The 14217-nt window shown below is 37.3% G+C and overlaps 1 protein-coding gene across 1 annotated transcript; it reads right to left on the reverse strand.

Annotated features, from left to right (window-relative positions):
- Positions 1–11629: 11629 nt before the first annotated feature.
- Positions 11630–13373, reverse strand: LOC110883093 (auxin-responsive protein IAA33). Its single transcript, XM_022130942.2, has 2 exons — positions 12929–13373; positions 11630–11859 (listed from the first exon to the last, which is right to left on the reverse strand). Exons 1-2 carry the CDS (start codon positions 13342–13344, stop codon positions 11781–11783), a joined length of 495 nt encoding a protein of 164 aa, XP_021986634.1. The 5' UTR covers positions 13345–13373; the 3' UTR covers positions 11630–11780.
- Positions 13374–14217: the final 844 nt, after the last annotated feature.

Consider the following 14217-nt stretch of genomic DNA (forward strand, 5'->3'; position numbering starts at 1 on the left):
ATCCATCAATTGTTCGTGATTCCCCTCGGTGTGTTACCCGAGGAACTTTCAGGACTACCTCCAAATTGTTAGGCGGAATTTTAGTTCGATCTCACGTCAGAGGCAGCCCTGATTACTCGTACCCTTACCATCGTGCACCCGGAGGGTTGCAAGAGCTGTTCAACCAACTACAAGAACTGTGGACTGGGAGATTTGTCGGACCTATCTTTTCGCTTTGGGGAGCCCCAGTTATATTTGTGAAGACAAGCCTTTTCATATGTATTATCGAGAATGCAACAAGGTGACGTACAAGAACCGTTTTCCTCGACCATGTATTGACAACCTGTTGACCAGCTGCGAGGCTTAAGCTCCTATTAGAGGGTTAGCTAATAAGCGAACTATCACCAAATGGAAGTCCAAGGGGAGAATGTTTCTAAGGCGGCATATCAAGCGCAGTACGGCCATACGACTTTGTATACCACGACCTTTGGGGTAATCAACGCATCAACGATTTTACGGATCACATGAATCAACCGTGTTTTGACGACGTTTTGAATCATTCCCAGGATAAAGGAAACACCATGGGCGATACGTGTATCTCATCTTAGAGCTCCCGAGTGAGGAGCCACTGCACATGAAGTCTTGTTAAGCGTAACTTCTGGATTCGAGAAGTACATTTTTGGTCAGGTAATCAACAAAGTGGGAGTACACGTGGATTTTCGCTAGGATCTATTCTGTTAGAAACTAATCGACACCAAAGATCCCTTTGAGGATACAAATAATTCTTGGTCTAGTTAGACACTATCGCAGATACATCGTGGGATTTTTAAAGATCGCACAACTTTAATCCCTATAGCACAACAGGGTGCTGTGTATTCATGGGAGACAAAACAGGAGAACGCCTTCTCAGCTTTTGAAACCCAACTCTTCAATGCACTAAGCATCGCTTCTATCCGAGAGTACTGATGATCTAGTGGTATACCATGATGCTCTGAATCAGAGTCCCAGTTACACACCGACGCAACACGAGAGAGTGATGACTTACGTAATGGGGTTGGAGGCATTACTTGGACGGTACCGAATGCACTACTTAGACCGATCACAAGGGCCTCCCGTATACCCTGTTTCGAATCAGTTAAGGGCATCGCTGAATGGAACTTTTGGATGATTACGACTGTGAAACTTGAATGTACACAAACTTTGCAGCTCACTGTCGACTCTAACTTACCCGATCAGACTCGCTCTGTTCAAACTGGAAAAACTGAGGGAGGAGGATTTCCAACTTGAACCTATGCGGGGCCTGGAGAAACAACATTTGGTAGGTCGGATGCTATTCGCTACCCCAGGGAACGAATGTGGATCTCATTATACGGCAACTTTAGGGAACTTGTGTTGAGCAAAGCACACCGACCCCGATATTCTAGTCGTCTGGGTTTTGATTAGAGATATTAGGATCTATAAATCTTGCACTGGTGATCAGGCATGAAGGCCCACCTAACTATGTATGTGAGTGATGTTGGGCTTGTGGGAAAGTCAAGGGGAAGAATCAGCAACCAGAAACACACATACGGAAATGAGAACAGACCGCCATGGATTCTGTCACTAGTCTACTTACATCTCGAGACAGAAACAATATCACCTGGGTGACCGTTGATGGTCTCACGTTACCAGCACACTTTCTTCCAATCAGGGAAACTGACGAGTCTTCACAGCTGTGCATGTTCCTCTGAGAGAGGTGGCATTTAGGCACGAGGTGCCAACTGCCGTTACCTTTTGATTTTGAGCTATACCTGATTTATGACCGGCAATACACAACACCCTTGGCCCACGTCTAGACATGAGCATTACTTATCACTATAGGACAACCGGGTGGAGCAACGAACCATCTTGACACACGAAGACATGCTGCGAGCATGTGCGTGATTGACTTTAGTAAACATTTGGGATGACACTTATCTTTGGGCATATAGTTGTTACCGTTTTAGTATGCATACAGCTCTGTTTGAGGCACTGCATGGATGATAATGCCAATCTTCTTGTTGGACTAAGGTGGATGACAACCTAATCGCAGATCCAAGACTTGTACTCGAAACTTTTGGGAAGATTGCTTAGATCGGAAATTGTCTGACGGCAACATGTGACTTTCAGGAAAGCTGATAAGTTTAGGAAACACTGGGAGTTCGATGTAGGCGAACGTGTTAGGATCGAGAGTCTCACCCTGTGAGAGAGTGCGGTACGCTATGGAAAAACGTGGCAAGCTTAGTTCACGATGCGTTGAGATATTCAGATTTCTAGAACGAATTGGTGACGCGGCCCACAAACTCGAGTTAACAGGCGGATTGGATATCATTCACGATAATATTTATGCCTCGAATCTAAGGTAGTGTCTGTCCGATGAAACACTTGTGATATCTTTACCAGAGCCTAAGGTTATATAACCAGTTGTATTTATCAGGGAACCTATCGAAAACGAGGATCAGGAAGTCAAGGTTCGTTGACTTAGTCGAAATTCCAATCGTGAGAGTTCGTTGGAACTCAAGACGTGGACTGGAGTTCACGTGGGAATGCGATCATCGAAGTAAACTCTAGTATCCTTAGTTATTCAATCGGCTGTATCAACTTCTGGTATCATTGGCGAATTTCAGGACGAAATTTCTTTCAAGTTAGGGATGATGTGACAACCGAACCTTCAAGGTTAAGATCGCCTAACCTCGTAACACTTAAGTCGTATCGTTACTTTTCAGGTGCCGTTCTACGTTGTAGTTAGGTATGTACAAACGTGATGTGATTGTGTATGTTTGTTATTTTATTAATGTACTAGATGTTAAGGGGATTGTATTTTATAAATTCTGACCACATGCTAAATCCGGTTCGCACACCTCCACTTCAACCACACGCACCCGCACCCTTGTGTCTCTTTGGGCTCTAGGCTCGATAGTTCTCAGCCCAAACCAAGCCGGCCCATTTTTCCCTTTTCCCTCATATGCGTGGATGCAAGTTGAGGCCACACAACCTCATTCAAAACAAATTGCAAACCCTAAAGACCCCCTTCCACTTTGACGGCAACTCTTCTCACTGAAACCCTTTGATGGAGGCATCATCTATCTTGGTCGCTATTTTCCTACCCCAATCGGTCGGTATGTTTTTCGTTTTCTTTATGTGATTAACATACTTGGTTAGCTTTAATTGTGTACTATGATCTATCTTGATTGGGATGGTGTGGAAGTTCTATGATTCTGTTGGATGTTATCGATCCGTACAAATGGCATACAGTATAGGTTTTAGTTATTGTTTGAGTAATGATTAGTAGAAGGAAAGAATATGGTAATTAACGTTATGTGATAAAATTGATTTTTGTAATTGATCTTAATGGCGATGATATAAGGTTGTTCATGCATAAAATATTAGTAATCATCATGTGCATACTGTAGTTGTGGAATAATTGCCATGGGTGGTTGTGATTGATGGGGTAATTCAAGGTGAACATGAGGGCTATTGAGGAAATTGTAATTAATATGTTGTCAGTGATTCATGTGACATACCTAATGATTTGGTCCAATGAAATGAACGTTGGTTGTTCAAATATCAAGAAGTAAAACAACAATTCAATTAATATGGTGGTCCAATAAAAGTTCATTGAGAAGTGATGTTTGTCGGTCATGAAAAAGACCACTAAATTCCACAGTCCATTTAATACAAAATATCATCGGTCTAATTACATTGTAAATCAAACTTGTCGGCCAATGATTAAACTGTTTGAGGTGCATGGGAACTAGATATTAAGATAGTGTATAAATGGCGGTCATGTGGGTCTGTGTTGTAGTCTGAACCAAAGTCAAATATGTGCATATGTTTATAATGATGACCGAACAGTAGGTTAGTATTTCAACTATGCATATGACCATCATTATTGATAAACTTTGACCACTTAATAACATGTGAATATAATTGATTGCAATGCACCGCCTGACAACAAGGATCTATAATTGGACCAGATTTCAATAGTGGGTCGATGCCCTTAGTGGACTGTCTTAAATTAATGTTAGTTAATTGATTTGACCGCAAGAATGGATTTGACTTAGCAAAGTTAAGGCCGTTAAGTATTCCTTTTCTTGATGTGTGAACCAGTGATGAAAAGCTAGCATGGGACATGAATACTTACTATTTGGTTTCATGATGATGATGAACTGTTATGAATAAATGTTATGTGTTTGTATGAGCTGATAATGCGAATTCGCATATGATCCAAATACTTGTTATATGACAATATGGATTGTTGAATGATTTCTAGTCACGACTTGCATAACGCTGTATGTTTTGCTTGCCTGCAACTTATGAAACGTGTATGACGAATACGTGAAATATGTGTTACATAAAACTGATTGTCTTTGGTAACCACGGTAGGGTATGGTTGACCAGCTTGGAATGGGTAAAGTAACTTGTTAAATACCGAGCAACCGAAGGTGAGTTCACTGCACTTTTCCAAGCATGCGTCCCGGTGGTTTGGGACATCTGGTAAACGTTTCTAAAGGGAATACTGGGTAAACTATTTATTTGGGATGTTGGTTATTGAACACAGTATAAATCATGTAAGACCCCATACATCTACCGTGTTGCTGAAGAAGCAACGAGGTATTTAGTTGATAGCGCTATTAGGTTTGGCACCCTCACACCGGGCCGAAAGGACGGGCGTGAACTAATTACCTGGACTTCATGACCAATGCCTAGTTAGAGGCATTGGGGTTGGGCATTCTCATCGTGTAAATATAAGACCCCTTACATCTATTCAAGGTTGTTTGATACCTTGACCTCATGACCAATGCCTAAATGGAGGCATTGGGGTTGGGCATTCACATCTAGTCGCCACATACGGTAATCGGGTAATAACAACATCAAAAACTAAACGTTGAACTATTGTAAACACACATCTGGCAACTAAACGCGTTAACAAAACTTTGAACTCACCAGCGTCGTCTGACACACTTGTCTGCATGCTTGCAGGTCTATAGGCTTAAATCATTTGGAACTTGCTGTCTGGGAGGCTGGAGTGGTCATGGGTCGAGATACATGGAAACGCAATACAAGCTTAATGGTTTATAAACACATGTTTTACGAAACACTTAACAAATGAATTATGCTTCCGCTGTATGCAATGAATGACATGTAACGTTTGTAACACTTTATGTTAATGAATGAAAGTTTTATTTAAATACATCTGTGAGTTCAATCTGATTGGTGGCTTGGATCCTGGTATGTCACACGGCTCGCGGGGGTTTCCGCATGTGGTATTTTGGGGGTGTGACAAGTTGTGCCCTAAGTCAATGTCTATCATCATTGACTGAGTGCCCAGATCCATTAGTACATGCCCGTCCTACCGGCACGGTGTGAGGCTTGTCAACCTTAATAGCGCTATTAACTAACGACCCGCTCGCCATTGGCCCGGCGATTAAGTCAATATAAAAATGAGGGATTTAATGATAGAGTTTTATCTAGTAAGTTTAAGGTTGTTGTCCTACCCAAGGAGGACGAACGTACGTATTCTACCCAAGGAGAAATACGCAGGATTAATATTGGCATCCTACCTATGGAGGATGGCGGTACATATCCTACCCAAGGAGGATATGTAGGTTCCGTTTTAATCTATTAACCCATTCCCAACCACCGGGAATCACATGCCTTAGAAAGTGTGTGAACTCACCTTGGTTTGCTCGGTTAGATTAGTTACTCTAATAATCAGGAATCAAGCACGTCCTAATAAGGTACAGATAACAATCAGTTTCTCGTGCATGCATAACACGTATCCTACGTACGGTTTATCTACTCATTACTTCTATCACATACCATACAATTCTAATGTCACACACTGACATTTGCAGAAGATCATAGTTAAAAATACACGTGTAACACTTGTTAGAAAATATTTTCTATGTGTGGGAATTTTTAGAAAATTTCGCCATAGTTTCCTTTGTAAATGGAGGTGTCCATGCTATTTAGCATATCATTTTCTTTTCAAAATAATCACAATAATCATCAACAAACACTTTACATCACCAAGAGCAGAAACTATATGCTTTATGTAATAATCATGAACTTGATATTTCACAAAAACGCGTAGTAACTTGGTAATTTGTTTAGTGGCCTTAGTTACCTTCCAAAGTGTATTCATTTCTTTAAAAATCCTTTTCCTGAAAGAACTAAGTGTTTACAACTTGTAAACATTTTCTACAAAATTTAATCTTTTGAACTCTTCTTGTAAATAAAGTGTTCCTACACTTATTTCATCACCAAAAATGGTGTAAGTGCAAGTAAAAGTCTTGATCTTTTTAAAATCGACTTTTGAATTTGGTTTATTTTGAAAAGCCTTTTGTAAACCTCGGATCTACATGATCATCAACCTACTTGTTTACTTATATTTCAAGAAAATCATTTTCCTTCAAGTTCATGTTTAAACTAGAAGATGATTATTTCATGTAATCCCCTAATCACCTTCTAACTTGTTAAACCATGTTTTTAATCATACTTTAACAAGTTCAATATAGTGATTAACATCACATTACCAAGAATCAACAAGTAATCAACAATGTATTCACAACAACATCATACTACAACATTTCATCATGTTTCATCTTTATGTAAACTTTATGTTTAAACTTTTAGCTCATGTTCTTTGGTGTTCTTGATATAATCAACATACTACAACTTTTAACCATTAAAATAGAAGTAACAAGGGTTAATCAAGAACTTACAACTAGCTCAAAGGCTAGGGAAGATCTCTAGTGAAAAAGATGATGAAGAGTGGATGATGAAGGCAAATGAGAAGGATTCTCCAAGATCTTCAAGCTCCAAACTCCATGTATCACCTTCTAGACTTGAATGAACTTGGAATTGGAATGATATGGTGGTGACAAGGTGGTGGTGGTGGCGGTTGTAATGTGAGCCGAGAGGGAGAGAGGATAGTGTGAGGGATGAGTGAGGTTATCTTGTGAAGTGAAAGGGAATGATATAGAATGATCTTGCAAGGACATGGACCATACTTATAATCTTCCTTTCAATATTTTGTCCACAAGATCACACAAGATCTAATAAAATAAGAAATAAAATCATGGAGGTAAGGTGGTGATGGTATGGCCGATTACTAGGCTAGGGGGGGGGGTTAATTGTAGGTTGTAACTAGTTAGTTACTTACTAGCTAAAAATCAAGTGCACATTTAGTTTAGTTAGTTTACTAGATATTTAGTGGGTGTTAAGGTGTTCGGGGATCATGAGTAGTCAAGAAATAATCAAACAATATTTCTTGCAATATTTTGGTGTCACGGGTATTGTCCGGTTGTTCGGTTAGATACCGTTTCGTTAAAGTGCTAAGTTATTCCATATAGTGTCTTTTATGTAACTCTTTGTGTCACTACTAATTCCCAACACTTAGGAAAGCATACAAGACCATTTTGTCAATTTTCTGCACAAGAATAGTATGTTAAAGAGCACATGTAAGTATGACGCAGTAATGAAAAAGCAGTTAAGTAATTCAGCACAGTCATTAAGCACAATTTAATATTAATTAATTGTACGGATACATGTAATCATGAGGGTTGTCACATTTAGCAAAATGTTACTCCTACTTTATTAACGCCCCGTTTGCGGTATGCGCATATAATGTATATATGTGTGGGCGCTCGGGGGGCAATGGTGAAAGTGCTCTAATTTTAACGTTATTTTACTAATTTCGTGAAAATAACGTTAAAAGAGGGGGATGGTTAATCATGCATCACGTGGTGGCGTTGATAGCCGAAAGACAAGGGGGTACATGCACTAATCGACAGTTGTCTCAATTGCTGAGTGTTATGTGCCTTATGTCCAAGGCTTGATGCACAACTACTATCGAGCCAAGTGTCTCACTGGAAGCAGCCTCTCTATTTCTATGGGGTAGAGGTGAGGCTGTCTACATCTTACCCTACTCACACCCTACCTTAGCTTTGCTATTGATGGGATTTACTGAGTATGATGATGATGATGTTACTCCTACTATGTTTGGAGAGAAGTTTGCAAATCAACAGTAGAAGTTCGTTTATCTCAACAGAAAAATCAACTTATATGTAGCTTGGATAAACCATCAAACACACATCAATATAGTTGTCTTCATTCCAAGTTTTTGGTTGCTTCCAGTCTTGTGGGGGAATATCTTGGGATGGTAATGGGGCGGGTTTGGGACGGGTTTAGTTAATCCTAAATCCAAACCCGATTAGATAAGCTTGGCCTAAACTTGTCCTAAAACCCGTGGGGTTTCTATTGGACAATTATCCATCAGGTGGTATCGGTTACACCCGCGAGTTTCGGGTAAACCCGTTAATTTAGTGCAATTACTTGTTGGGTATACCCGACCTAAAACACGTTGGGTCTATATCAGATAACTACTAATCAATTATATCTAGCATTATCGCTATAAAAATATATCAAACAACTACAATGTATAATAACAAAACACCAAAATGTATATAAAAAAAATACTCAAATGCATATATTGCAAAAATATATTACGATAGTAATTGATATATCATATATATATATATATATATACAAACACATTTAAAAAAATAAACAAATTATATCGAGGATACAATTGGATAAACGGGTATACCTTATAGGGTAATCGGGTCAGGTAAACACGTATATCATCAAATCCCAAATCCACGGAAAAAATAAAAACTAATCCCAAACGAAGGCCCATACCAGATTACTCAAACCCAAACCTGTCATAAAAGTGTCGGGTTTAGTCATCGGGTTTGGTTTCGATTGACTAGGTATGGATGTGGGTCAATCCTTTGATCAAGGGTGGAACATAATGGAGGCCAAAAAGGGTCTAGCCCCCTTATTTATTTGGTTAGAAGTCCAAGTGTTAGTTCATTAGGTTTAAATATTATTAGTTCTGTATGGTTAGGCCTCTACTATTTCAAAAGCCCAAACCTAACATGTGTTTTCAAAGCTATTTTGGGCTAAAAAAGTTTGGTTTTTTCTAATATGTAATATTTTTGGCCCTACTTTAATTGTTCAAATTCCGTCAACTGCTATATCACTCATAACGCTATAGATTTTGGATATGTACAATACAAGAAAATTATCATTGATAAAAGAATATCATTGAAGAGCCTTTGGCCTAATGATATTGGTGAATTCCCTTAAACAACCGATGAGTGTTTTATCTTCATTGTAGGTGTTTAAGTAGTGCGGAATTAGATGACGTATTTGTTGTCGTTCTAAAAAAAGTAAAAATATTAGTATAAGTAAAGGGTGTGCTTATTGGCACACTAAACCCTAGCAAAATTAGGGTTTATCTACGCAGCGTATTGGTCAATACGCAGTGTATAGGGTTAACCCTCTACGCTGCGTAGATAAACCATGGATCTCAGTGCCTGATAACCAATCATTGCACAGAAAACAAGGGTCATATACGCTGCGTATAGGTCTATACGCAGCGTATATAAACCATTAGATTTTTTTTGGTCATTTTGGTAGGTTTGAGGGATCATTTTTTCACAAAGTTTAAACACGCTGCGTATTGACCTCTAAGCAACGTATATAAAGGTCTGAAAATGTCTTTTATACCCTTGTGTTGAGGCTATACGAAGCCAAATACAAGGGTAGTTGTGTCATTTTTATCTCATACGCTGCGTAGGACCTCTAAGGAGCGTATATAAAGCTCCATTTTTGTATTTTTTTATTGTGTATTCCTTTGTTTATTTATAAAAAAAAAGAAAATTATTTATAAAAAAACAATATTATTGGTAAATAATACAAATATAAATTATAAAAATAAAAAATAATATAAATATTATGAATTATAAAAATTAAAAAAGAAAATTATTTATAAAAAAACAATATTATTGGTAAATAATACAAATATATTGTTTTGTTATCGTTTAAATTAAATTATCGTATTCCTTTGTTTATTTATAAAAAAAAGAAAATTATTTATAAAAAACAATATTATTCGAAAATAATACAAATAAATTATATTGTTATCGTTTAAATTAAATTATCTTATCGTATTGCATCGTATCGTATCGTATCGTATTGCATCATATCGTATCGTATCGTATAGTGTATAGTATATAAGTCTCGTATAGAGGCCTATACGGGTGTTATTGTATAGTATAGTATCGTATCGTATCGTATCGTATAGGTTTCCTATAGGTCTTGTATATGCATATACGATTAGACGGGACCTAAACCACACCTATAAGATACGATATCACACTTATAGGCTTATACGAGGTTAATACGTGACCTAAACCACACCTATACGATACGATATCACACTTATAGGCTTATACGAGGTCAATACGTGACCTATACTACGTTATACGATACGATATCACACTTATATGCTTATACGAGGTCAATACGTGACCTATACTACACCTATACGATACGATATCACACTTATAGGCTTATACAAGGTCAATACGTGACCTATACGACGCTATACGATACGATATCACACTTATAGGCTTATACGAGGTCAATACGTGACCTATACTACGTTATACGATACGATATCACACTTATAGGCTTATACGAGGTCAATACGTGACCTATACTACACCTATACGATACGTTATCACACTTATAGGCTTATACGAGGTCAATACGTGACCTATATGACGCTATACGATACGATATCACACTTATAGGCTTATACGAAGTCAATACGTGACCTATACTACGTTATACGATACAATATCACACTTATAGGCTTATACGACGTCAATACGTGACCTATACTACACCTATACGACACGATATCTCACTTATAGGCTTATACGAGGTCAATACGGGACCTAAACCACACCTATACGATACGATATCACACTTATAGGCTTATACGAGGTCAATACGGGACCTAATATTTGTATTATTTTTAATTCTTATAATTCATAATATTTATATTATTTTTAATAATATTGTTTTTTTATAAATAAACATGGAAATACCCCAAAATACACACAATTAATTTACTTTTTTTTTTATAAATAAACAAAGGAATACACAATAAAAAAATACAAAAATGGAGCTTTATATACGCTCCTTAGAGGTCCCTACGCAGCGTATGAGACAAAAATGACACAACTACCCTTGTATTTGGCTTCCTATAGCCTCAACACAAGGGTATAAAAGACATTTTCAGACCTTTATATACGCTCCTTAGCGGTCTATACGCAGCGTATTTAAACTTTGTGAAAAAATGATCCTTCAAACCTACCAAAATGACTCAAAAAATCTAATGGTTTATATACGCTGCGTATAGACCTATATGCAGCGTATATAACCCTTGTTTTATGTGCAATGATTGCTGATAAGGCTCTCAAATCCATGGTTTATATACGCTGAGTATAGGTCAATACGCAGCGTAGGTAAACCCTAAGTGTGTAGATAGGCAAACTGGGTGTGGAGATAGTTAGGGCCTAAGTAAAAAAAGTAAAAATTAGGTATTTTACTTGGTATAAAATTGTGTGAGTAAAGATGTTGGTAGACATATATAGTGACAAAATTAGGCGTGCTAATAATTTTTTGTTTCTTTTTATCACGCTATCTCATAAAAAGGTGAATAAAACCTATAAGAGCATGGGTAATACTATGAGCAGGAGAGAGGCAAATATGAGTGTGTGTTTAAGTTTAACACACAATAAGATTGTAGCATTAATTATGAGGAAAAACAATGAAAGAAAACACAACAAACACTACATGATATGCTTCGAACACAACATGTTACATAGGAATAAACACTCATTATTCCTTCAATGCTAACTCTACTTTAATCCTTTTCCTTTACTTGAATTTCCCTTCACCGGAATTATTCGAATTCTCCTTGCCACCCTTGTAAAGTCCCTACCAAAAAACAAATACATTTAAATTCCTCACAAAACAGTGAACTATCAATCATAATAAGCTTTTCTTTGTCGATTACCATCCTAATTCCTAAAAATAATATCAGGGAGGGATGACGGCTTTATAAAAAAGTAAGCTGAAGCTTAAGGCTCCCAGGGTTTTAACAATTTCGATCCATATTTGATTCTCCCTCTCCGGTCAACCCTCACAAAGTAGAATTATCTCGAACTTTCTATTGGAATTACTAATTAACTTCATTCAAATTTTATGTTTTGACAAGAAGAGAAAAGAATCAACATACTACCAACAGGGCCGTTCCTACGTTTTTGGAGACCTTAAGCGAACTATGAAGTGGGGTCCTAATTTCGCCGATAAAATCTCCTCTAATCCTGTCGCCATGGTTGATTGCCCTTACTTTTTTCGTCTAGTGATAGTCGATAGCCTAGAAATTGAAAGTAGGTTGCGATAGGAAGTGGGAACGATGATTGCGGCTGTATTTAGGGGCTTTAGGCTACTAAATATTGATGATTAGGTCGATGATTGTTGTGTTGTAATAGTTGGAACTCAAGGCGAAATGGTTTTGAAACTTGGTCTTTTTTTGCTAACTAATATTTATTTTGGGCTCCTTGAATGAAAAAACAGTTTTGTTTTGAAATAAATGTATTTATTTGGGCCTAATACATATACTACATATAAAAACTTTCTAAGAAGTTGGAGACCCTTATTTTCTAGTGGCCCTAGGCCTGTGTCTAGGTTACCAAGCCTATAGAGCCAGCCGGGTTTTCTTTTCACCGTAACTCAATTAAACTCTAATATATGTATTATTGTGTGCAATCTAAGAATAATTAATGCGTCATCAACTCATCATATTTCCACTTGTTAGGATTCTAAACAAATATATTTTACCGTTCAAGAATCCGCTTTAGACCCTCAAAAATCTAAATCCGTCCTGGTTCAATTTGTATTCATTTGTCATTTTTTCAATAGATGAATTCATAGATCTTAAAATGTTGATTTTTAATAAAAAAATAATAATACTTTAATGTTAGAGCTAGTAGCAACAACTTACTTCCAGTTAAGATCACCAGCAAGGAGAAGATCATTTTCCATATCTTCATAAGCAATGATATGACCCGGTACCGCGTTCGACAGATCAAGTCCTCCACCTCCAGCAGCCTGCTCTTCTTCCTGATCATCCACCAGCATGTGGCGGAGCGCCTTCGCTAAACTGTTGTAACCATCGTGATTGTGAAGGCTGATCCGGTGGCAGATTGAACGACCTTCCACAACAACCGTCACAGCCGGAATAACCCCGGCTATCAAATCATCTTCTTCTTTTAGAAACTTGTGAATCATGTTGTTGTTATTATTTTGAGAAGGAAGTTGCATGTTGATGTAGGGTTGTTGCATGAGTCTTCTTTGGTGATCTTGCAACCACCGTCGCTTCATCATGTTTAGAGACCCTTGTTGATCATTTGTGTTCATGTTTCTCTCTAGATATGATGAACATACATAGAGTAGTTGATGAGAATCTAATCTAAATATAGTAGTGTGTGAAAAAAGGTGGAGATGAGTAGAATTTACGTACATGTTTGTGTCACTTGTACCAATGTATCGTCTTTATCCAGCATGTCCACCATTAACTCCTTTCAAGTTTAAAATAAAAGTAGCTATACCATATAAATAAAACTATATAAGACATAAAACTAAAAGATATTGATGGTGAACAAATTACACGTTAGTTTTCAAATCTACTTTTTCTTTACCGGCAAATTTCTCTTTATTCCCTATGGTCTGTAGGATTTAAACTCAAGACCTCTTCCTCCTAAAGTGTTTAAAAGTTTTGTCTTTGCCAATCTACTTAATTTATAGTACTGCTACAAGAATTACTTGCCCCATTGTATAAAAAAAGTCTTCGGCTCGTTCAGAAAAAGTTGCTTGAAAGTTTAAATAGGCTTTACTTGTAAACGAATCAAGCCGAGTCAGCTCAGTATGCAAACAAGTTGAGCCCGGACCAAAGTACGTAAGCGTGACTCATAGGCTCGCTTATTAGGCTTCTTTAAATTAAAATCCAATTTTTATTATATGTTAGTTACAACCCAAATTTTAGAGTATGTAAATTATAAATTTTGTAGTTTGTTAATTATGTATTATTATAAGTCATTAACTATGCATTATATGTATGTTAAATTATAAAGCAATTTTATATGTTTATTTTATGTGTCAAAGTTTTTTATTAAATTTGTTTGTGTGATTCAAATGAAGCATATGGATATTGCATACTCTACAAGGGTCACCACCTTATTAACCATACCCTATAGTGACTCCTGCAAGGCTGCAACAATGATGGGTAAAGGA

Source organism: Helianthus annuus, chromosome 10, assembly GCF_002127325.2.
Source record: "Helianthus annuus cultivar XRQ/B chromosome 10, HanXRQr2.0-SUNRISE, whole genome shotgun sequence".
In the NCBI taxonomy this organism is placed as follows: domain Eukaryota; kingdom Viridiplantae; phylum Streptophyta; class Magnoliopsida; order Asterales; family Asteraceae; genus Helianthus; species Helianthus annuus.

Excerpts from the sequence above, each read along its gene's own strand:
- LOC110883093 (XM_022130942.2), bottom strand. The coding sequence starts at position 13,344 with ATGAACACAAATGATCAACAAGGGTCTCTAAACATGATGAAGCGACGG. Across the intron at positions 11,860-12,928 it reads GCTGGTGATCTTAACTGGAA|GGACTTTACAAGGGTGGCAA; the intron begins GTAAGTTGTTGC and ends GTTTTTTGGTAG.